Source organism: Accipiter gentilis, chromosome W, assembly GCF_929443795.1.
Source record: "Accipiter gentilis chromosome W, bAccGen1.1, whole genome shotgun sequence".
Taxonomy (NCBI): Eukaryota; Metazoa; Chordata; class Aves; order Accipitriformes; family Accipitridae; genus Astur; species Astur gentilis.
Genome location: NC_064918.1, coordinates 15,863,615 through 15,889,711, shown reverse-complemented (window position 1 = coordinate 15,889,711; position 26,097 = coordinate 15,863,615). Strand labels below are relative to the sequence as shown.

Below are 26,097 nucleotides of genomic sequence, written 5' to 3'. Positions count from 1 at the left end.
TGTATCCCCCCTGCTACCAAAACCTTGCCACACAAATCCAGTATAGTCCCCAGGCCAACTCCCCCCTGTTTACCTACTGGGCATGACGTCACATGGTATGGAATACCCTGTTGGCCACTTTGGGTCAGCTGCCCTGGCTGTGTCCCCTCCCAACTTCTTGTGCCCCTCCAGCCTTCTTGCTGGCTGGGCATGAGAAGCTGAAAAATCCTTGACTTTAGACTAAACATTACTTAGCAACAACTGAAAACATCGGTGTTATCAACATTCTTCTCATACTAAATCCAAGACATAACACTATACCAGCTACTAGGAAGAAATTAACTCTATCCCAGCCAAAACCAGGACACCAAGAAAGGTTCTTTTGTTGCACAACTAATGGGTCTTCAAAGTTTTTAATGCAGTTTGGACACACGTACAGCTTTTGCTAAACATGGAGAAATAAGGTGTTAAAAGAACTGCTCCAGGAATCAGATACGCCAGCACACACCCTCATTTCTCATGTATGCATGCACAAATACATCTAAAAAGCAATTTAATATGCAAAATTGCAACATTCTGGGTGAACGCTAACCAGTAATTGCTGCTAAACCCTACAACAACCCTGCTGTTATCCATCACAATACATGCTGTAAAACACTGTGAAGACTTATATATGCAACTTTTCCAAGAACTTGAAAAAACAGTGGAAGAAGAAAAGCAAAACAACAAAAAAACCACCCACTAACTGCTGGAGTATTGATTCCAAAGGAAAGTCACCATCTGATTGAAATAATCACATAGAAATCAGAGAATTAGTCTGGCTAACCAGCATCTGTCCAAATATCTTGTTTCAAATGAAAACTGAACCTTGACTGATTTTAAAATATTAATTACCATAATTAGAAAATAGTTTCCCAATCAATCAGCAAGGGAGGCATGATGTTAGCTTTCCAGTACTTTCAATACCTATAAGGTCTATGAAAAACTGAAGGAGGAAAGGAATTGGGCCAATACTAGCACCTAAGAATTATCTCTGGTTTTTGGAGTAGCACTCCAGCAGAATAAGTCCATGGGACTGGCCATATGCACTCCAATAATCCTTCCATGCAACACTCAAAGAACTCTAATAACACTATTGCTTGCAATAGCAAAAATTTATGGGAACCTGATAAGAGTAGGACTAAAATGCTTAAGGAATTGGAGTATTTGTCATGAGAAGAAAGGCTGAGAGCTGGGATTCTTCAGCCTGGAGAAGAGAAGGCTCAGGGGAATCTTATCACTGTGTATAAATACTGATGGAGGGCAGTAAAGAAGACAGAGCCAGATTCTTCTCAGTGGTATCCAGTGAACAGACAAGAGGCAATGGTCACAAATTTAAATACAAGAAAAACCCATTTTACTCTAAGGGTGTGTGGTGGTGCATTTACTCATTGAACATTGGAACAGATTGCCCAGAGAGGCTGTCAAATCTCCATCCCTGGAGACTGGATATTCAAAATCCAACTGGACAAGATCCTAAGCAACCTGCTCTAGTTGACTTTAGAAACCTTAAAAGCATGGTGTGAGAGAAGATACCACAGCCCTAATGCTTGGAAGAGGCAAACGGAAATCAGGCAGTATATCCTGTGGAAGCTAAAATTCTGCTGCTAACATAAGATCCCATGGATTGACTTATGAGGATTTCAAGGAATATAACAGACAGGAGAGTAGAGAAATTCCATGCGGGGACGGATGACAGGGCACCAATATGATGATCAAAGTCACCAGTTTATTGAGCCTAGCTGATCATTCTTATACAATTCTCCAAGTTCCTAAGAAGCTTTGATTGCCTGCTGCATGCAAGCATTTGGTGTCCACGCGCACAAGCATAAAATATGATTGGTTATATCGACACTGTACATGCATATAAACATAAGATATAGTTGGTTATACTAACTCTGTACACACACATAAACATAGGACATAATTGGCTATATTAACTAGAGCACGCGAAACTTGTCTCAGTCCAATTGGTCAAGATAAACTGCCGAATTGAGGTTCTTTGTGCCAAGTTCCCTTTATCGTGGAATGTGCACCTGTGTTTTTCTAATTGGCATCTTTCTTTTTCTGTCTTCTTGTTTATTCTGTTCAAGGCCGCCTAAAGGCATCTGGAATGCTCTTGCGACCATGAGCTACTTTCAGGCCCAGTCACTAAGCTCCATATAATTGAACCCTACACAGGAGATGTACTTTTAACAGAGACACTGTGTGCAGTGCATCAGTCCAAACACAGGAGCTCTTGAACATCTGCAAGACACCTCTCATCAATACACACTGAATGTCTTTAGCTATCCCAGAGTGCAGAAGGGGTTAGTAGAAGAGTAAAAAGGTAATGTAGACTGTGGATTTTTAACCAAAGGAGGGCATCTAACATTACAATGTGGTTAAATTTTTTCCAGCATTGTTTCAAACATGCCAGTCAGAATTGGATGTTACTGTCCATTTTTTTGTGGGGTGGTGGTTTTTTGTTTGGTTTGGGTTTTGGGGGTGGTTTTTTGTTTATTTGCTTGGTTGGGGGGGGGGTTGTTTGTGGGTTTTTTTGGTTTTTTGTGGTTTATTGGTTTGTGGTTTGTTTTTTTGGGTGGGTTTTTCTTTTTGGTTGCTATTAATGCAAGTCAGTTATCCCTGTGGGAGCAGCTCTGAACACCTGGCATTTGTTTTCAAGAGTGAACGTCAGGATTTGTTGTGCTGCATGTTTGCCAAGCCTTTGAAGAACTAGTCTCACAAGGTCAGGTTGGAGGATGGCCTTGTGTAGGCCTGGGAAGATGTGGCTGAAGACAGTCACGAGTATGTCTATGGAATGTTTTTATCTTTAACTGTTCTGAGGACTGGCAAACATCCCAGCTGAGCCAGATATGCCCTCCTGCGTTAGTAGTTGGCTGTATGCCGTTAGTTCTTTCTAGATCTTTGTTGAAACATATATAAGTTGGATTCTTTTGTGAAATAAAGGGAATCTTGCACAGAGAGCTTGAGCGCTTGATTCAGTCGCTGCAATCCCAGGAAAGAAATAAGTCTTGTGTTCTTGGTGCAGAGGCTGCTACCTGATCTACTCTTCCATTTCATACCAGACTGACCCTAGCAAACACTTTCTCCATACTGCAAGGAGGCCCTCATTTCCTGCCTAGAATCCTCAACTCCTCCCATTGCACCCCTTTAACTATTCACAAACAGTTTCACAAGCAGAGGGGTCAGTTTCCTTAGGAAATTAGGACTTAAATAAAATAAAGCTACTTTAGCCTAGTAAACAATCCTCCTTAATGGAGGTTTCCCTAGGAGGCAATTCAAAGCACTTAAGTTAGGCCTGTTCTCTCTCCCCATAGAGGAAAATCTATTCTCCCTGCACTGAAGTCAGCTGTTGCAATTACTCCACACAGTAACAATTTTCGACAGAGGTCTCCAAAATCCACCTTTAGAAAAGGTTGCTAACTGTTCTCTTGAACAGAATACAAAAAGCTACATTGAAATTTTATTTTTCAAAAAACTTCACTGCTTTTTTTGTAGAAAAATACTACTATATCTAAAGGCAGAACGTATGTATCTAAAGGAGCTAGCTAACTTACCTTACAAAAAAAAGTAAGATTTTGTTGCTACAATAAAGTAGTATTAAATTTTAAAACCATTCTTTTTAACTAAACTTGAGCATGACACCAAACAAAGAAACAAGAAATAAAATTATTCTCCAACTGCTGGGGCTACTTCCAAACCCCAAATTTAAGAACAGTCTAAGGGATCTTAATTCCCTGAAATAGTAAAAGGTAGAAATGCCTTTTACACTTGTCCTGGGTTCAGCTGGGATAGAGTTAATTTTTACAGGAAACTGGGAGGTGGGGGCATAGCCGGGGCAGCTGACCTGAACTAGCCAAGGAGCTGTTCCATACCATGTGCCATCATGCTCAGTATATAAATGGGGAGCGGGCTGGGGGGTGGTCTCTGTTTTCGGTGGGGGAAGTGGCGGAGCGTCGGGTCCCGGGTGGTGAGCAGTTGCACTGTGCATCACTCTTTTTGTATACTTTTTTTTCATTATTGCCGTTGTTGTTGTTGTAATTTCTTTGTGTTTGTCCCAGTAAACCGCCTTTATCTCAACCCTCGAGGTTCCAGGTTTTTTTTTCTTTTCTCTCCTCCGTCTCCTCCCCATCCCACCGGAGGGGGGCGGAGGAGTGAGCGATCGGCTGCGTGGTCCTTTGTTACCGGCTGGGCTGAAACCACGACAACACTAAAGCATGAAATGTCTAGATATTCAGCTATAAGTTAATAAGACTAGAGCATTCTTCCAGCTAGTATTTCTGAGAGAGATCAGCATAAGAATGACTGCTGAAAGAAAAATTAAACCAAAACACAGACTTGTAGGAGATTTTCGTGGAATTAAAAAAAAATTAATAATACTTTTCACCAAGTAAAGTACTTACCTGACATTTTTCCCTTGTTCTCTCAACATCTTCACTAGATCAGCTATGGGGTACTGAGCTTTTGCTGCACACAAACCATAACCTGAAAGAATTTCCAAATTTTAAGCTATGTTTTATGTTTCAGTGCAGACAGAATAGTTATGGGGAATAAGTGTACCTTCCACACAAACAGAAGCTCTCATAATTAAAAATAAACAATATATACATCAGATACTTATATATTCCCAGGGGAGTTTCAGCCTGACCACTATAATTCAGTAGCTGAATATGGCTTTTAGCAGCAAATAATCTTTTCAGTCTTTCTATCTGAATTAATTCAGCAGAGCAATAAATAAAGCCCAGGAAGAAAATGCAGAGTATAAATTATTAATGGTGTCCTCAAGGTTTGACCACAGGAGCAAGAGACAAACTCCTTGAAGATGTTTGCAAGCTTTGTTTGAAACAAAGTTAACTTCCCAAATTAGAACCCCATCTCACTGATGTTTTCATTTAAGCTGAAGCAAAATGAAAGACTACTTCAGTTTTTAGCATTCTCCTCATTCCGATGCTAAAATATAATTTAACAAAATGGTTGTGCCATTCATTTGAAGGAAAACAAGTCTTGAACTACTCCCCACCTGACTTCTAACAGGAAATGTGCTATTGAACTATATAAGCCTATGGCCAACATAAGAGTTTCAGAGCACTCAGGATTTTGGTTTTCAGGTTTTTTCTACTTTAATTCCAGTATTTATTGGATACTAATTAAGTTTGATTTTTTTTTTTCTGGAGGCTTTTTAACAAAACAATGCAGAATTGAGCAAGTAGACAAGAAGCATAAACAAAATCCTCTCTTTCAGTAACTTAAGGGACGGATTTTTTGTTATTTGTTCCATTGGTACTGTGGTAGTGCTTGGAAACTCGCACCACAACAGCTGTACACAAAATGAACTGTAAATATAATTTACAAAAGAGAGCCTCTGTCCTGAAGAATTTAAAATCTAAGTTAAATAGGACAAAGTTTGAAAAGACACACACGAGGAAAAATAAAGTGACGTACACATTTCTACACAGAGAAATGATGACTAACCTGTGAACAAAAACAGATCCCACAATCCCAGTTAACATTTGACATGCTGCTGCTATGTTGCAACTGCAAGACAGGCTACAGGGTTTTTGTTTTGGTTTCGGGTTTTTTTTGTTGTGTTGGTTTGGTTTTTTTTAATAATACATCCTCTGAACATCTTGCTGTGTGAGTCAAGAGCATCTTACCAGGAGTAATAATAACGTTATTGGCTTCCTTTATCACTTCAATTGCATTGTCCACATTGATTTCCATGTGGGTTCCAGTAATTTCCATGGGCTCCCCATCAGCTGTTGATGTGGTGCCATAGCCCCCTAGAATCACATTTGCAAGGGAACGGTTCATAGCCTGAAAGACAAGAGTTTTCTGATCAGCTAAAGATGAAATCCAAAAACAAAGGAGAGGAGATGACCACAAATAAAACTTCTGAAGATATTAAAACCTTCCTGACAATAGTCTTTGTCTGCTGGTTTTGCCTGTTTTCAACTCAAAACTTCTTAAAACAGGCTCCTTAAAACATAGACCTAGATTAAAACAGCAATAGCCAAACATCAGCTTCTAACACATTACACATGTAACAAGAGATCATCAGCATTTCCCCAAGGCAAAGAACAAAACAACACAAATTAAAAAAAAAATATCTCAGCAAATATTGGAATCTTTCTGTTCTTAAAAGGGAGGGCTATAAAAGAATGCATATTTGGTGAGAGGTTTTTATTTTCGTATATATATAAATAAAATATACACACAATTTTTGCAAGATATTTTCTTTAGTTCTTGAGCAATTCAACACATAAGCACAGAACTGCTATATAACAGCATGGAAGCCACATATCTCTTAGAGATAGCACAGAAGCAAAGCTCCTACAGCAAGACAGAAAAGAACAGAACAAAGCTAAGTAGCCACACCAAACTAACCAAATGCTAACTCAAAACAAATTGTAATGAACTGAAAAGGGGCCATTAACTTACTGTCAGAGCACCAAAGGGGAACAAGAGATCTTAGACTAGGAGCTTTAAGAGAACACATCCTGAAAATTTGGCTCTGTAGATACATAGCCAGGAAAAGCAACTGGCTAAATGCTTTTACTGGCATGTCTCCTTGTGAACATGGTCCCAAAGCAATATCTGGAAATAGGCAAAATTGCAGTAAATAAAACTTTAGAAGCAGGAAAGGAACAGGATAAATCGCTTCTTTAAACAAACATATGTGTCATACATCTGCTGTGCTAGCTCAGAAACCACAGCAAAATTTAAGAATGGATCTGGAGAGGCACACATACAAGCAAAAGGAAACACCCACACAGAAGTATGCTTCCAAGTGTCCATTTTCCACTGACATTTCAAATCATGCAACTCCACAGGTTTTTGCTATAGCCTGAGAAGATGTGTGATTCTGTGAAATTCCACATCTAGCAAATAAGCACAACAAAGATGTTAGAACTTTTGTTTATCCTGATACATTGTGAGGGACCAAGACACCGTGAGAGACTGGCAACCATTTTGTCTCAAACAACCAAGCAGGTAGCCGCAAGCAGCCAAGACAGGATGTGCCCTGCAGAGGTGGGGTAGTAAACTGTTTCTGGAAAGCTTTCTAGAAGTTGTGCCTCAAAGAGGCTTTCTGGCGATTGTCTTTCTGGGAAGCTTTCTAGCGGTTGTGCTTCGAACATTTTGTCACAGGTTCGGAGTTTTGCCACAGGCCCTTACCACAGCAGTTGTGTAAACAAGTTAAATGGGATAAGGGGGCATCAGTGACACCCCATCCCCCACACACACCCTCCTAAAGAACTTTCAAGAAAACTCCACGATGCACACGTGAAGAGCTCTCGGAGGAGGGTATAAAAGGAGGGGAGACCAACCCCAGGTGCATGCCCGATGCCTGAGGAATCCAGACAGCTAATACTGAGACTCTTTCTTCGCTGGATCCAAGGGTGGTGATACTTACCTCTCCTTTTTTCTCTTTCTTATCTCTTTTCTCTTCCTCCTACCTTGTTGTTAGGAATATTTTGCTACGGCTGTTAGGTGTCAAGTTTTTTATTCAAAATATCTGCTATGCCAAATTTAGCCACGCTTGTGTTATAAGTTAAATAAAACATATTTCAAGCATTTAGGAGCTATTGTCGTGACTCCTGCCCTGCAATTCACTGAGCGAAATGGGGTATTGAAATTTTCCCTGTCCTTCCTGAGTCGTCATGACTCCTGTGTGCAGCAATGGACTATCTAAAAGATAACCTCCCCCGAGCCCACCAAGTGGAACAGGACATACTGAGACAGGGAGCCAAAGGAACCTTAGTAGATATAGTAGATATATGGATGTAGATAGGAATTGTTTAATAATTATCTAGCTTATAATGAAGTTAAAGAAATTTCAATAGAGGTAGACATGGCCCAAGGGGATGAGAGGTGATGTTTAACGTTTGCATTGTTGAGGCTGGCTGGGGCAAGAGATAGTCCCTGATAAGCAGAAGTCGACCCCAAGAACCAGCCAAGACGGGCCTTGTGATTTGGATAAATGCCAAGGAGCGACTGAGTCTGCGCAGGGACAGAAGGTTAAGAGTTCACCGTGAAGAAGACATACAGCCTTCATCTTCATGACCCCCGACGACCACCACAAGGAAGCACGGCGCAGTTGGGAAGAATTTAGGGAAATGACTTCTTGGAACTAATTTTAATATGAAGCGGGGATAGGTCATGCCTATGTATAGGTGCATTGCAAAACTCTATGTATATGTAACACTTGACTGTATAAATTTGAAGCGAACTGCCGAGTCAGGTGCGCACGACTTTGGTGGGACCACCCCCCGTGCTGCCCAGCGCTGAATGAACATACCTGTAGGGTTTAGGGATTAATCCGTGCGGGGCCCGGACGACGGAACACCACTGTGATGATTAAAGTCGCCAGTTTATTGAGCTTAGCTGATCATTTTTATACAATTCTCTAAGTTGTTCAGAGACTTTGATTGGCTGCTGCATGCAAGCATTTGGTATCCACGTGCACAAGCATAAGCGGTGATTGGTTACAGCAATACTGTCCACGCGCCTAAACATAAGATAAAGTTAGTTATACTCACTCTGTACACGTGCATAAACACAGGACATAATTGGCTGTGTTAATTAGAGCATGCAAGACTTGTCTTAGTCCAATTGGTCAAGATAAGCCCCTGAATTGACGTAGTTTGTGCCAAGTTCCCTTTATCGTGGAATGTGCACCTGTGTTTTCCTAATTGGGATCTTTCTTCTTCTATCTTCTTGTTTATTCTGTTCAAGGCCTTCTAAAGGCGCCTGGAACGGTCTTGTGACCATGAGCTATTTTCAGGCCCAATAACTAAGTTCCATATAACTGACCCTACACATACCTACTTTACAATCTCACTGATTGTGGAGTCTGTTTTCCACACGTCAATACGTCATCACCATTTCAGATACGGTAAGGCAGGCACACAAATGCAGGCTCTGTGAAATCAGCATCTTTCTACTGACTGCAGTGGGCAGTAGTTCATATCCTCTAAGAACATGCTGCCTCTGATGTTGTGATGGGTTGACCCTGGCTGGACACCAGGTGCCCACCAAAGCCGTTCTATCACTCCCCCATCCTCAGCTGGACAGGGGAGAGAAAATATAACAAAGAGCTTGCGGGTTGTGATAAGGACAGGAGAGATCATTGACCAATTACCATCATGGGCAAGAGAGACTCAGTTTGGGGAAAATTAACTCAATTTATTACAAATCAACGAGAGCAAGGTAATGAGAAATAAAACCCAATTCTCAGAACACCTTCCCTCCACCCCTCACTTCTTCCCGGGCACAACTTCACTCCCGGATTTCTTTACCAAGCCCCCCCCAGAGGCACAAGGGGGATGGGGATGGGGTTTACGGTCATCACACGTTATTTTCTGCTGCTTCAATCCTCCTCAGGGGGAGGGCTGATCACACTGTTCCCCTGCTCCAGCGTGGGGTCCCACCCACAGGAGACAGTCCTCCACGAACTCCTCCAGCGTGGGCCATTCCCACGGGCTGCAGTTCTTTACGAACTGCTCCAGCATGGGTCCCTTTCACAAGGTGCAGTCCTTCAGGAGCACACTGCTCCAGCGTGGGTCCCCCACGGGGTCACAAGTCCTGCCAGCAAACCTGCTCCAACATGGGGTCCTCTCTCCACAGATCCGCAGGTCCTGCCAGGAGCCTGCTCCAGCACGGGGTTCCCACAGGGTCACAGCCTCCTTCAGGAACCCACCTGGTCCAGCGTGGGGTCCTCCATGGGCTGCAGGTGGAGATCTGCTCCACCGTGGACCTCCCTGGACTGCAGGGGGACAGCCTGCCTCACCAGGGTCTTCACCACGGGCTGCAGGGGAATCTTCGCTCCGGCGCCTGGAGCACCTCCTCCCCCTCCTTTTTCACTGACCTTGGTGTCTGCAGGCTTGTTTCTCTTACATGTTCTCACTCTTCTCTCTGGTGGCTGTTTCTCCGCGTCCCAACTTTTTTTCCTTCTTAAAAATGTTATCACAGAGGTGTTACCACTATCACTGATTGGCTCGGCCTTGGCCAGCGGCGGGTCCGTCTTAGAGCCGGCTGGTATGGGCTCACTCTCTCTCTCGAACACAGGGAAAGCTTCCAGCAGCTTCTTACAGAAGCCACCCCTGTAACCCCCCCCCCCCCCCGCTACCAAAACCTTGCCACACAAAACCAATACAGATGTGTATCACAATATTAAACCTTCAAAGAGAAAAACAGACTACTTAGTATACTGCATCAGTTAAGTGTCAGGTAAGACAGTCCAGACAGAAGAATATCCTCTTCAGATGTTACACACGCTAAGCTTACAAGCAGCAAAGCACTTTCTACTCATATCTAAACCGAAAGACAACAGTAAGACCACAGCAAAGGAAAAAAGTTCAAATATTAGAAATCTGAGAATCCACACAAAGCAAGCATGAGATTGAAGCACTCTTGCCTGGCTATGCACCACGGAGCTGAGGAAAGAGGAGGGAAGTCTGGCAAAAAGGGGGTGGTACAGAAGGCTTCAAAAGGAGGAAATAGTTAATGACCGGCTATGCTGCCTGGACACTCACAGGTCTATGGGACCAGATGGGATCCATCTGAGAGTACTGAAGGAGCTGGCGGAGGAGCTTGCCAAGCCACTCTCCATCATTTATCAGTAGTCCTGGTCAACGGGGGAGGTCCCAGATGACTGGAGGATTGCCAATGTGACGCCCATTTACAAGAAGGGTCGGAGGGAGGATCCAGGGAACTACAGGCCTGTCAGCCTGACCTCGGTACCAGAGAAGATTAGAGAGTGGTTCATCTTGAGTGCGCTCACATGGCATGTGCAGGACAACCAGGGGATCAGGCCCAGCCAGCATGGGTTTACGAAAGGCAGGTCCTGCTTGACCAACCTGATCTCCTTCTATGACCAGGTGACCCATCTAGTGGATGAGGGGAAGGATGTGGATGTTGTCTACCTGGATTTTAGAAAGGCCTTTGACACTGTCTCTTACAGCATACTCCTTGAGAAGTTGGCAGCTCATGGCTTAGACAGGTGTACTCTTTGCTGGGTAAAAAACTGGCTGGATGGATGAGCCCAGAGGGTTGTGGTGAATGGAGTTAAACCCAGTTGGTGGCCGGTCACAAGTGGTGTTCCCCAGGGCTCAGTATAGGGGCCAGTTCTGTTTAATATCTTTATCAATGATCTGGACGAGGGGATCGAGTGCACCCTCAGCAAGTTTGCAGACGACACCAAGTTGGGAGGCAGGGTCAATCTGCTTGAGGGTAGGAAGGCTCTACAGAGGGATCTGGACAGGCTGGATTGATGGGCCGAGGCCAATTGTATGAGGTTCAACAAGGCCAAGTGTCAGGTCCTACACTTTGGTCACGGCAACCCCGTGCAGTACTACAGGCTTGGGGAAGAGTGGCTGGAAAGCTGCCTGGCAGAAAAAGACCTGGGTGTGCTGGTTGACAGCCGGCTGAATATGAGCCAGCAGTGTGTCCAGGTGGCCAAGAAGGCCAACAGCATCCTGGCCTGTATCAGAAATAGTGTGGCCAGCAGGAGCAGGGAAGTGATTGTCCCCTGTACTTGGCACTGATGAGGCTGCACCTTGAGTACTGTGTTCATTTTTGGGCCCCTCACTACAGGAAAGACATTGAGTTGCTGGAGTGTGTCCAGAGAAGGGCAACCAAGCTGGTGAAGGGCCTGGAGCACAAGTCTTACAAGGAGTGGCTGAGGGAACTGGGGTTGTTTAGTCTGGAGAAAAGGAGGCTGAGGGGAGACCTTATCGCTCTCTACAACTACCTGAAAGGAGGTTGTAGTGAGGTGGGTGCTGGTCTCCTGTCAGGTGGCTGGAGATAAGACAAGAGGAAATGGCCTCACGTTGTGGCAGGGGAGGTTTAGGTTGGATATTAGGAAAAATTTCTTTACTGAAAGGGTTGTCAGGCATTGGAATAGGCTGCCCAGGGAAGTGGTTGAGTCACCATCCCTGGAGGTATTCAAAAAGCGTGTAGATAAGGCACTTCAGGACATGGTTTAGTGGGCATGATTGATGGTTGGACTCGATGATCTTAAAGGTCTTTTCCAACCTAAACGATTCTATGATTCTATGAAAATGAGCCAAGGCCTCATCAAGCAACAATTAATCAACGCAGCTAAGACCTACCCACCATGGGGCACTGTGGTAAGTCCTCTATAGCCTCTTTCACCTTCTTTACCACCACAGACCACAAACATATGAACAAAGTGCAGGCTTCACCATTCACAGATAATCCAACTACCAGCAAAAAGCCCTCTCTGCTGTGCATACACAGGTGATACTGGCCAGGAGCTTCCAAGCCAGGGAAAACCAAACCCTTCATCCCTGAGAACTCCAAGTCCTTGCATACCACACTGTGCCCACATAAACCACACAGCTAGTACAGGTGATGGGCCAGCATACAATTTGTAATAGTAACACAATTTGTCCCTTCTCTTGCTCTCTTTCATCACCCCAATTAATGGTTCCTCTTCTACCTGAAGCATTTTCCTCATCCCTAAGCATACTGATTCTAATACTACAGTTGCAATAATCAAGTATTCACTCGAGGGGGGGAGGGGAGAAAGGGAGGGAGGGGGAGAGAGAGAGAGAAGGACATGCTAATACAATCAAATTTTCTGAAAAAGTTATGTTGTGTTAGTGTTTTAAAAGAAGTCACAATTCACAGGATGAGCGAACAGTACAGGACTTTGCTTTTTTGTTTTGAAGTTAAATTTTTTTGTCCTTAACTCACCTCAATAGGCACAAAAGAGGGATGGGTGGAAAAATCAAACTGATATGAGTGCAAAAATTAAGATATTATCTGAATATATGTTGGCCAATTTTATTAACTCATGTAAAAGCTTTAAGAGATTATCTGGATAGGCTTTGGATGATTAAGCTACAGTTTTATCACAAAAAGTAATTGGAAATGTTGTAAAAAGAAGTTTTCAACCATTAAGATGTTTCCACAAACACCTTTTAATCTGTACTAGATAAGCTTCAATAAATATACTGCTTTAGATGAAAGTCATACGGGGGGGGGGGGGGGGGGGGGAACTGTGTTGCTTCATTAGCACAGGTTGCAACAGCCTAAAGCAGGAGTTTATTGAAACTCTTGAACATTTTTTCTCCTGAAACACAGCTTGAAGACAGTGATACTGAATCCCTTGATTATAGGAACACTTTTAAAAGTAATGATTTCCATTAAAGGAAGTAAAGCAGAAAAGAAAAATGCTGGAGGAGAAACAAGTTATTCTGCTTATTGTTTAGAAATTATACAAAACAATTTTAATTTTACTAGCTGATCAACTTTAATTTTCTAAGCTTATGTGAAGCAGCACAAGATTTCTAGAATATTACCTCAAAAACTAAACTTCCTGAAGTTTGAGAAATACATAGAGGAAAGCCACTGTCACTGCATAACTATTTTGCTAATTATTTCCCCAGTCTTCCTATTTACCTAGATCCTTCCAAACAACAGATGCAAGTATCTCAAAATTTTGTGAGTTCTGAGAGGAGCTAGCAATAAAAAGGGGAAAGTAAAAGAAAAATGAAGCTATAATGACTATGCCTACTGGTAAATACGTATCCAACAGATCATATTTTCACCAAGACTTACAAGAATTTGATCTTTAAAGAACATACTTTTCATACCTGTGTTACCCCATGAGCATCATCTTTCTACTGATATTTACTAAATTTCTGACTGTATACAAAAAATTATATATATTTATATATAAAAAGATATCCTATAAACCACATAATCTGATTTCCTTTTGATAAGGAGATACAAAATGTTCAGGAAAGGACAAGATTCTTTAAAATTTATACCTGGGATTGTTCATTTGAACTCACCTCCATGAAGCTGCACAAAAATACTTTTTTAAGCTTTTCTGAAATTGTTCCTCAAGAGAGATGAAAATGAATGATACTGAACATTCCTAACATGATAACAACACTATTTATCAGTAGAGAGGTTGTAAAAGTCGACAGCCAGGACTGACCATAGAAAAACATCAGGACAGGAGAATAGCAACACTGATCATACAAGAACACAAGAGCAGAAGTTAAACAGAATTATACAACAGAGAATCAGGAGGCTGGCAGCTGTTGCACTGTGAACAGTTTTCTTTAAGTCATTACCTCTCCATCTTCAAAAACAAAAAGGAGACACACACGGGAAGACAAGACACTTCTGTACAAATGTTCCAGGAAAAAAGGAGACTATTACTAATAATGCAATATGATTACACAGAGTTGAAGCTCAAGTTTGCTCCGACACAGACGTTAGTATCAGCAATACATTAATGCAAGCCTGCTGCCACCCCGTGGTGCTTCAAAGTAGCTGCTCTGAAGAAAGTAGCACACTCCTATCCTTCCGAAACCAAACTTTAAATTACTCTCTAGTCAAACCAAACGTGTTGGTTTGTTGTTGGGTTTTGTTTTGTTTTTTTAAAAAGGAACTCACTACTTATCTCCTACTGATAAATTTTAAATTTAGTTTAACAACACTGCAGAGTGACATGACTAAAAAGACAGCTGAGCACAAGTAATCATATCTATTTGAGCCCAGATTCAAACCCTGAATGCCTAAGTCAATGCAAAGGCTTTCCTCAGTTTTGAAGTGGGTATCTCTCCAAACCAGAGAGATGACTGACATCTAGTCCAACAGTTTCAGTCAAGAATTTTCTAGTCTTTAAACACCTAGCAGTCTGGTCTTCTGATTGCTTATCTTCCTAGCAAACATGCTGAATAAGGTTTCTCATTACTTTGAAAACAAGCACAATTTCTGCTCACTTCTTACCACACACATGATGTAAGAGAGGACGGCACCAGAGGAGCCAATGAGTGCACCAACAATGGTCAGCAAGTTGTTGTTCAGTAGGAAGCCCTCAGCACACAAAGCCCATCCAGAATAACTGTTCAGGACAGTAATAACTACAGGCATGTCAGCACCTCCAATAGCTGCTGTTAAAGTGACACCCTGGAAAAGGAAAGAAAATATACACTTCAGCATAAGCCACGACTAAGGAGAATATGCAAAGAGGACAGTCTGCCTGTAGCATTAAAAAATAAATATGATGTTACTTAATAACCCAATCCAAGTATTTTCAACGTAGGAGACATCAAGCTGTGGCCTGAGAATTTGACTTACCGATTCTACCTTCTGAGAGAGGACAGGAAGGCACTCCACTGTCCTCATCCTGTGCTTAGTCACATATTTTTACTCACAAAAATATCCTACCAGCTCCATGGAATTGTTCATACCAGTAAAGTATTCATACTGAGCAGACTTTGCAAGACTCAGCTTACAGAATGGTAATACGTAGGGTAAATTTTGCAACAACTGGTGTGAGTGAATGGGAGAAGTTACACATGGGGATAATCTTATTATCATGACAACCTGTACATCCAGTGCCTTTATAAGTATTTTAAGGATGAACTTTCCAAAAAGTCTTTTAAAATATCAGTTTATTATATAAAAGCCTCCATTAAGTCATAGCTGCAAAAAGTAATTATATGCACACATGCCTGTTCTTTGGAACAGTTCTGTTTTATAGCTAGATTTAGGAAAGTCAGTTGCTACTTGCTACTGCAAGTTAACATACTGACACTATGATGATAGTGACTCAGGATGGTAAAATACAATCATCAAGAGGAAACTTGCAAAGCTGAAGAATGAACTGCTTGTTTAATTTGTTTCACCTTCCAACTTACCATTATGGCTGAGAGAGCTGATACAGAACCTAAACAAGTAATTCCAATAGTGTAACCAGGATCAATCATGTATGGAACCATTCCTCCAACGCTGGCAGCCAGCAATCCTGCATTCAATGCATGTCGACCAGGCAAGAGCAGTGGTGCAGAATTCAGGACACCTGCAGTCAAACGCATATTCAGAGATTGACACATACATACAGAAGAACCTGTCTCTTGCCCCAGAGAAGACTGAATACCTCAGCAAAAGAAAAATTATAAAAAAGAAGAGAAAAAAAAAGGAGGAGCAGAAGATAAAACAAGTTAGTTGAAGCTGAGACCTTGTGCTGACTCAGTACTGCAACATATTCAGACTTATTCTAGATTCTCAAATACTCCTGCTTAAACTCTTGTTTTACTTCCTAATCTCTCTCAGGTGTTTCAGAATAATCACAAAGACCTCCTTTCCTCTTGAAAAGCACCTCTTTTTTTTTTTTTTCTTCATTAAACTTACTTAAATTCTGGCCCCAAGTCTTTGCATGCTGTGCATGAACCGCTGTAATAGGAAGCTCTTAGCTGGAACTTCTTAGTACAGGTATTATCTCTGTTGGAGCGGCAGAGGAATGCACATAAGTCGACCCAATATGAGTGATAGAAGTGATTCAACTTTATTTGCACGGATAGCTCATATTTATACAGTTTGCGATAATTATGCCTACTAGTCCTAATATGATTGGTACAGTGCTAATGTTCATTCATTACTAAAACACACCCACTTGTGATTTGCAGCTATGCGTGTTCCGTAACTTTCTCATGGGAACTTCTTCAAAAGTTACTTATGAAGTTATGCCAAGGTCACACCGTCCCTGTCTTTCTCCTGATAACAGCGAAACCAGCTGTTGTTTTTCTCCCAATATCAGCAAGGCCAGCTATTTTCAGCCAAGGCCTAGTCTTGCTGCTCAAACTGACATTCTTTCACACAGAACTCTGCTCGCACAACTTTTCCATAGACCCATGTCCTTTTTCATCAAGCCAATTCCCAACATATCTCAGTCACTCAACAGCTGTATGCTTAGAAAAAATATGACTACACAGATAACCCCAAATATAAAGTACTCCTGCTTTCAAATGCTTTAGTTCACCAGTACCCTCAGTCACACAGACTTCCCACATTGGCAGAGTCTTGAAGGGAAGAGAGGTTTGGGGATTTGTGTGATTCAGTTTAAAAAGACAAACAAGTATTTATCGTCACCCTAGGCTTTAAAACAACACAGCAAAGAGTAAAAATAATTATCCATTACTTTTGGTGTAAGTAACTACTTACCGAGTGTCTCATTTACATTTAGCTGAATTCAAGAGAAAGAATGAACTGATCAAAGTGTGTGACCTGCTACCTCTAGTTCAATAGTATAGACAAGCTTACTATTATGGTGCTGATATGACAAAGGGGGGGGGGGGGGGAGAACACAAAAAAAACCAACCAGGAGAGTGGGCTGAAACAGGCAGTGAAGTTCACTAGGGACATACGCACAAATCACTAGGAGGGGTGGAGAGGGGAAGATGGAGAAAGAAAATAATTGCCAAGTAGTTACTCATTTATTTCTTCTCAGAAATACATACTACTGAAAAAGCCTTCAAAAGATTATTAGAGAAGACTGCTTTCCATCCATATCATGCTTCCTCCTTCAATGGCTGGTCTCATAAACACTGAAGAAAGCAAACAGATGTTTCCCAAAGAAACTATTGCAAGGCTAATAACAAGATTAGTAATAGGAAGCTCTTACTACCTTTACTAAGAAGTTCCAGCTATCTCAGTCTCTCAAAAGCTGTGTGCTTACAAAACCAAAAATAAATGCAATAAAGAAACCTTCAGGTGCATAAGAATCAGGAATTAGCGAGTGTTTAATTTAGAAGGCATATTTACTAAAACAGTAAGAGGCATGGAGTTTGCATAGTAGGTAAATAGATAGTGGATTGGATGGTTTAAAGTGAGTCAGTCTTAACTGATACTGCAAAACTACCTACCTAAATGAAGCCTGCAATGCTAAGAACAAAGTCCCATAAATATTAGCAGTGCTCACTGAGTCCAGCAACACCAGGGTTTCAATTAAAATGTCTGCTCAGGAAGACGAAGTTGTGATCATAAGGGTTAAATAAAATAGAGTCAGGTACAGTGTCTTAACAACAATAAAGCAACCCTCATTTCTAGATGAGATGAACTGAGGGAAGCTTATATGATTTGGTAATTAATAGCAGTAATATGTCGAAGCACTGAAGACAAACCATTCATAACTAAAGCTGTACACAAGCAAGAAGAGAATTTTAAAAAGTACACTCATAATAATTAAACATATAAACTTTTAGCTGATGCAAAATACAATGTTTCTTTCCAATTACACAGCCGTCTAAAGGCAGAGCTAAATCTTGGGGGGGGGGGAACAGGGGACGGACAGCTTTAACAAATACTTAGTTCTGAATGGAAGGTCTCACTTTGCAGTTTTCCATAAGCAACAAGAGAGCCACTGAAAGTCACCCTGCTAATGTATGTGCCAAGGTGCGCCACAATCTTGGTGAGGTTTGCAGCTGGATCAGTAGCAAAATGAGGATATTCGATCATATATTCTGCTACACAGGTGAGCACAGCAGCCAAACCAACCAAACTATGGAAAGCAGCCACTAGCTGAGGCAGATCTGTAATCTGGATGCATTTAGCAATTGTCAAACCTATTAAGAGTTGAAGACAGGAGGGAAGTCTTACAAAACACATCTAATCTATGCAGCTAGAAACTGATAAATCATGGTTCAGTGTGCAATGAATACATGCACACACGTGCCTGTTCCAATGGAAAAATTTGTTCTATACTAGAAATTGCTATGGCATTTAACTGAAAGCTGCATATGTGTATTTTGTGCAGTAAGGATATAATGGAAATTAGAGAGAAGATTAAAGCATATCATGTTCTTAGAAGCTTCATTAAATATTGAGAAATTCAATATTTTCTGTTAAGAAAGCACAGTGTGAAAAAGTGAATTTGGCAGCATTCAGTCAGCAACTGAACAGAAGTATGAAGTTGGGCAAGTTCATTCACCTCTGCATACCCAGTTTCCCTAACAGAGATGATGCACCTGCTTTTCCACCACTCTCTCCATTCTTTACTGCATCCTGATGCATTAATAAAAGCCCTGGGACTTATGATTCTTTGTTCACATACTTGCAAACTAACATAAGCAAGCCATAAATGTAAGTTAGTCAATTTGCCTGTGACCTATACAATATTTTGCATATATACAGCTTGCATAAATGCACATATACAGCATATATTGTTAGTTTATAGTATCATACACATACCTATGGTACCACCAAGTGCTGCTGCACTTGACATATGCAACAACAATTCAGGTGAGGGTTTAAGGCCTCCAAGAGTTGCTGCTAGACCTCCTGCAACACCAATCATACCCAAAGCATTTCCAAGACGAGCTGTTCCTTGGGTGGATGGACCAGCCAGGGCACCAACACAGCATAAGCCTGAGCCCAGATACATCATCTTTAAAATAAGAAAAACATCAAGATGCATATATGAAGTAGAGGCACAAAGTGCATAATCATTATAAAAATCTTTCTGATTATTACACAAAAGGGCAAATTTCTCCAGGATGCGTATAAGTCACCAGATGGCTTGTTCTTAACCAAAGTAGAAGTCAAACTCTTGACTGTGAGAAATTGTATGGGATGTGATTTTGGCCAATTAATATGTGATATCTATTAAAACTTTTTCCCTACTTTATGAACTTGGTTTATCTCTACTGTGAATACTAAACTTGTATCAAGCCAACTTTCCTCATCAGTTCAGAAGCAAGTTTTTCTTTAGTACAATCCCAAAGCTAAACTGTCCTGTTCATTATAGGTATAGCTTTGGAACTGCTTATGGTACATCTGAACTCCTGTTTTCAAAAAGTATAAACAAGCTTAGATGAACTGAGCTATACATGTCTAGATAACTAAAAAAACCTCAATGTATTGCAAGCTCCCAGGATAAACCTATGCTTGGATTCACATTTTCAAAACACAGAAGGCAATACACATTGATTTTTCTTACTATTAAAACAAATGCAAACAGAAGTCGGTCTATCATAAAAGGTGCTATAGGTACAATCCCTGTATATCCCTCTGTGCTGAAATTTCATCCCATCCACATGTCATACCTACTTTAACTGTCACTCCAAGTAAATCTTTCAGAAATATTTAAACCAAAGACTGGTTTCTACAGTTGCTCTAATATTTAAGCTGTAATTTAGGAAAACTGTCCAATAAATAACAAAGTATCTGCTGCTTGGGGGGGGGGGGGGGTTGAATTGACACTTTTAAAATTTGCAGATTCAGCATTTGAGGTATGATTACAAGCTTAAGTTAATCAACTTCATATTGGCTTTGTTGGAATACATAGCTGATTAAAAGACCATGCATGGCTAATTTGCTATTTACTCCTGTCCTGGTTTCAGCTGGGATAGAGTTAATTGTCTTCCTAGTAGCTGGTAGAGTGCTATGTTTTGAGTTCAGTATGTGAAGAATGTTGATAACACTGATGTTTTCAGTTGTTGCTCAGTAGTGTTTAGACTACAGTCAAGGATTTTTCAGCTTCTCATGCCCAGCCAGCGAGAAAGCTGGAGGGGCACAAGAAGTTGGCACAGGACACAACCAGGGCACCTGACCCAAACTGGCCAACGGGGTATTCCATACCATGTGACGTCACATCTAGTTTAGGAACTGGGGAGTGGGAGTGGGGGATCGCCGCTCAGGGACTAGCTGGGTGTCAATTGGCGGGTGGTGAGCAATTGCACTGCGCAACATTTGTACATTCCAATCCTTTTATTACTACTGTTGTCATTTTATTAGTGTTATCATTATCATTATTAGTTTCTTCTTTTCTGTTCTATTAAACCGTTCTTATCTCAACCCAGGAGTTTTACTTCTTTTCCCGATTTTCTCCCCCATCCCACTGGGTGGGGGGCAGTGAGTGAGCGGCTGCACGGTGCTTAGTTGCTGGCTGGGGTTAAACCACGACAACTCCTTAACAGAGTAAGCAGTGAAGAAGCATACCTTGCTGTGAACAGCAAGCTGAGAGCCAGAAAGTTATCTTCTTACCTGTTCAATATTATAGCCAACATTGAGAGCAGCTGCATAGCCTCCTACAAATACACTGCCAGGAAGTAAGTACATGTAGTTGTACTCAAGAGGATCTGTAGGACGTTTGAACATATCCAGCATTCTCTGTGTAACTAGAAACCCACCTGGCCAAAAGAAAACAACAATTTTTAAGAAACAAAATCTAAAACTAAGCATATACCAAGCTAAAAGAGAAATATTTGGTTAAACCATATTACCACACAAAGTTAGCAACTGACACCAATAAAGTCTCTGAAAAGCTAGTAAGCTGGAAAACCACCAGAAAAAAAAGGTGTAATCAGGGTGAGATCCTGTTTCCTTTTTTAACCTTTGGAGGGAATTTATGAAAGCCTGGAGGACTTGCTCTGGTTCCATACTCTACGCTGAACTATAGGGTACAGCTTAGTTTACGACTATGCTGTTTTTCCTGTCTACTCTAGTGAAAAATAGTATTTATAAGTCACATTGCTCACTTGCGCATCTTTTTTTATTCATGAAGCTAGGACTTTTGAAGATTGAGCAAGCAGAATTTTGTTCTATAACACCAGTATATTTTTCAAGTGGGAAAAGGAATACAAAGACAAATGCAGTACCGTCTTGGGATATACAGGTGTCCTGGGTTCAGCTGGGATAGAGTTAATTTCCACAGGAACCTGGGAGGGGGCACAGCCGGGACAGCTGACCTGAACTAGCCAAGGAGCTATTCCATACCATGTGCCATCATGCTCAGTATATAACTGGGGAGCAGGCTGGGGGGGCTCTCTCGGCTTTCGGTGGGGGAAGTGGCGGAGCGTCGGGTTTCGGGTGGTGAACAGTTGCACTGTGCATCACTCGCTTTGTATATTCTTTTATTAGTACCGTTCTTGATGTTGTAACTTCTCTTTTTGTGTTGTCCCAGTAAATTGTCCTTATCTCAACTCTCGAGGTTCCGGGGTTTTTTTTCTTTTCTCTTTTCTGATTCTCCTCCCCATCTCACCGGAGGGGGGCGGGAGGAGTGAGTGAGCGGCTGCGTGGTCCTTTGTTACCAGCTGGGCTGAAACCAGGACAACAGAAAAAAGCTATTTTATGTAGTCATCACCCAAAGGATACCGTAAAAGAAAAATACACATTTAAATGCTTCCATAAAAAAAGATTACACCACAGGGTGTGTGAACCAGATACAGTAGCTACCATGAAATATGGTTGATTTTTATTCTTTATTGATGATGTTCTCGGATCCTATTCCCAGAATATTTCTGGAATCTACACGCTGTAAGAGCTAGAAGAATTAAAAGAATTACACAAGTGCTTTAACTTAGCCTCGGGGGGGGGAAGAAACCAACAAAAAAACCCTACCACCTAACATTCATACCTGCAATGTTGACTGAAGAGATAAAGGCTGAAAGCACTGCTAGACTTTGAGGAATGTTTTCAGGGAGATAGTTTCCACCCATCAATACCAGTCCACCAACTGCAGTTAGTCCTATTGAAAGGGAAAAAAAGTGTTACTGAACCTTAAAAGGCTCTATACCTAGAGCAAGTTTCCTTCCACTTGTCAAAAAAATACCAGTCAGCTCAAATTTTTACCCCTACTCTCCACATTACTACTTAAACAAAGACTGCCATGATCTTTTTCAGCAATATAAATGTTTCAAAAGAAAAAAAATAGTATATGAGTGTAGTTTTGAAGTACAGTACCTCAAGCACAGAGTCAGCCTCCAAGTACTTGTTCGATAAAAGAAACTTTGCTTTTAATAGTCAAAATAGATCAGACTCATAACCTGCCACGTATATACACACAGAGATATATAAAATCTTACATATTTATAAGGTTATGCATCTTACAGGTCACTGTTAGGAAATTTTTCTTTTTTCCCCCTCTTCAAAACACGTAGTTTAAGGAGAGAAAAAAAAAAGAAAGCAGAAAACATGAAAGACAAGTTATTTTCAGAGCAAAATTTTGGGAGGAAAGATGTGTTGTATGAAAGGAGAGACTGCACCACTCTGTATTGGCTTTGTATGGCAAGGTTTTGGTAGTGGGGCGGAGGCTACAGGGGTGGCTTCTATGAGAAGCTGCTAGAAGCTTCCCTTGTGTCTGACAGAGCCAATACCAGCCGGCTCTAAGACAGACCCACCACCGGCCAAGGCCGAGCCAATCAGCGATAGTGATAGTGCCTCTGGGATAACAGATTTAAGAAGGAAAAAAAAGTTGCTGGGACAGACAGAAACAGCAGCCGGAGAGAGGAGTGAGAACATGTAAGAGAAACAAGCCTGCGGACACCAAGGTCAGTGAAGAAGGAGGGGGAGGAGATGCTCCAGGCGCCGGAGCGAAGATTCCCCTGCAGCCCATGGTGAAGACCCTGGTGAGGCAGGCTGTCCCCCTGCAGCCCAGGGAGGTCCACGGTGGAGCAGATCTCCACCTGCAGCCCGTGGAGGACCCCACGCCGGAGCAGGTGGATGCCCAAAGGAGGCTGTGACCCCACGGTCCATATGGGACTACTAAAGGGTGAGTGAGTCTTGTTGATCACTCCTTGGTTCTCTAATTGGCAAATCAGCTTATGGATGGGGATCAGGGAGTCTCGGTTGGTGCGATATTGTCGCCGGTGCACCGTCGTGGTAGCAATTGGCACCTGTTGTTCTTCAACCTTCAGCAACCCCACAACCGAAGGGTCTTGGGAGAGACCCGGCAGGGTAGACAGCTGTTCAATCTCCTCCGTCTCCAATGCAGCTATACCAAAGGCACAACGGTACCCTTTTGGGTCCTTGAAATACCCCGTCCTGAGATAATCTATACCAAGGATGCACGGGACCCGACGCTCCGCCACTTCCCCCACGGAAAACAGAGACCACCCCCCCGGCCCGCTCCCCATTTATATACTGAGCATGATGGCACATGGTATGGAATAGCTCCTTGGCTAGTTCAGGTCAGCTGCCCCAGCTATGCGCCCACGTCCCAGTTTCCTGTAAAAATTAACTCTATCCCAGCTGAACCCAGGACAAATCCAAATCCTTTTGAAGGCTGGTTTTGCCATAAAAGAAAGTAAGGTCAAGGGACCTGCGGAGGAGATCCAGTTCTCAGGAGTAAAATGGCAAGGTGGGCGTCGTCAGATCCCAATGGATGTGATTAACAAAATAGCAGCTATGTCTCCCCCAACTAATATAAAAAGGACACACAGGCCTTCTTAGGTGTCGTGGAGTATTGTAGCATGCATATTCCAAATTACAGTCTGATTGTAAGCCCTCTCTATCAAGTGACCCGGAAGAAGAATGATTTTAAATGGGGCCCTGAGCAACAACAAGCCTTTGAACAGATTAAGCAAGAGATTGTTCATGCAGTAGCTCTTGGGCCAGTCCGGAGAGGACAAGATGTTAAAAATGTGCTCTACACTGCAGCTGGGGAGAATGGCCCTACCTGGAGCCTTTGGCAGAAAGCACCTGGGGAAACCCGAGGCCGACCCCTGCGGGTTTTGGAGTTGAGGGTATCAAGGATCCGAGGCTCGCTATACTCCAACTGAAAAAGAGATACTGGCAGCATATGAAGGAGTTTGAGCTGCCTCAGAAGTGGTTGGTACTGAAACACAGCTCCTCTTAGCACCCCGACTGCCAGTGCTGGGCTGGATGTTCAAAGGGAAAGTCTCCTCTACACATCATGCGACTGACGCCACGTGGAGTAAGTGGATTGCACTGATCACACAATGGGCTCGCATAGGAAACCTCAGCCGCCCAGGAATGTTAGAAGTGATCACGGACTGGCCAGAAGGCAAAGATTTTGGAATGTCACCAGAGGAAGTGACACGGGCTGAAGAGGCCCCACTGTATAATAAACTGCCAGAAAATGAGAGGCAATATGCCCTGTTCACTGATGGGTCCTGTCGCATTGTGGGAAAGCATCGAAGGTGGAAGGCTGCTGTATGGAGTGCTACACGACTAGTCGCAGAAACTGCTGAAGGAGAAGGTGAATCGAGTCAGTTTGCAGAGGTGAAAGCCATCCAGCTGGCTTTAGATATTGCTGACAGAGAAAAGTGGCCAGTGCTCTGTCTCTATACTGACTCATGGATGGTGGCAAATGCCCTATGGGGGTGGCTACAGCAATGGAAGAAGGGCAATTGGCAGCGCAGAGGTAAACCCATCTGGGCTGCCGCACTGTGGCAAGGTATCGCTGTTCAGATAGAGAAGCTAGTGGTAAAAGTACGTCACATAAATGCTCATGTACCCAAGAGTCGAGCCACTGAAGAACATCAAAACAACCAGCAGGCGGATCAGGCCGCCAAGATTGAAGTGGCTCAGGTGGACCTGGACTGGCAACGTAGGGGTGAGCTATTTATGGCTCAGTGGGCCCACGATACCTCAGGGCATCAGGGAAGAGATGCAACACATAGATGGGCTCGAGATCGAGGGGTAGACTTGACCATGGACACTATCGCACAGGTCATCCATGAATGTGAAACATGTGCTGCAATTAAGCAAGCCAAGCGGCAAAACCCCCTGTCACATGGAGGGCGATTGCTGAAACATAAACAGTGGGAGGCCTGGCAGACTGACTATATCACACTCCCACGAACACGCCAAGGCAAGTGCCATGTGCTTACAATGGTGGAAGCAACCACTGGATGGCTGGAAACATACCCTGTGTCCCATGCCACTGCCCAGAACACTATCCCGGGCCTTGAAGAGAAAATTTTATGGCAACACGACATCCCAGAAAGAATCGAGTCGGACAACGGGACTCACTTCCGAAACAACCTCGTAGACACCTGGGCCAAAGAACATGGCATTGAGTGGGTATATCACATCCCTTATCATGCACCAGCCTCCGGAAAAATCAAATGATACAATGAAAACTACATTGAGAGCGATGGGGGGTGGAACTTTTAAGCATTGGGATACACATTTAACAAAAGCCACCTGGTTAGTTAATACTAGAGGATCTGCCAATCAGGCTGGCCCCGCCCAACCAAGACTTCCACATACTGTAGAAGGGGATAAAGTCCCTGTAGTGCGCATGAGGAGTATGTTAGGGAAGACAGTCTGGGTTAGTCCTCCCTCAAGCAGAGGCAAACCCATTCAAGGGGTTGTTTTTGCTCAAGGACCTGGGTACACCTGGTGGGTGATGCAGAAGGATGGGGAAGTTCGATGTGTACCTGAGGGAGATTTGGTTTTGGGAGAGAATAGCCAGTGAATTGGGCTGTATGATATTTAACTGCTAAATAACCTGCCAATGCATGTCATTGTATCTATAGTGTCTATATGCCATATCAAGGGTATTACTGT

The 26,097-nt window shown here is 42.6% G+C and overlaps 2 protein-coding genes across 2 annotated transcripts in view; one reads left to right on the top strand and one right to left on the bottom strand.

Moving 5' to 3' along the window:
- Positions 1 to 26,097, top strand: part of LOC126035320 (uncharacterized) — a 245,625-nt gene that overhangs the window by 68,043 nt on the left and 151,485 nt on the right. The gene's annotated exons all lie outside the window — the stretch shown is intronic.
- Positions 4,406 to 26,097, bottom strand: part of LOC126035571 (NAD(P) transhydrogenase, mitochondrial-like) — a 28,103-nt gene continuing 6,411 nt past the window's right edge. The window contains exons 4-11 of the mRNA XM_049794212.1: positions 22,199 to 22,309; positions 20,827 to 20,972; positions 19,033 to 19,228; positions 18,174 to 18,407; positions 15,705 to 15,865; positions 14,791 to 14,970; positions 5,676 to 5,835; positions 4,406 to 4,506 (exon numbers count right to left, since the gene is read on the bottom strand). Coding sequence (XP_049650169.1) covers positions 4,421 to 4,506; positions 5,676 to 5,835; positions 14,791 to 14,970; positions 15,705 to 15,865; positions 18,174 to 18,407; positions 19,033 to 19,228; positions 20,827 to 20,972; positions 22,199 to 22,309 — 1,274 coding nt within the window. The 3' untranslated portion in view covers positions 4,406 to 4,420. The remainder of the gene's footprint in view (positions 4,507 to 5,675; positions 5,836 to 14,790; positions 14,971 to 15,704; positions 15,866 to 18,173; positions 18,408 to 19,032; positions 19,229 to 20,826; positions 20,973 to 22,198; positions 22,310 to 26,097) is intronic.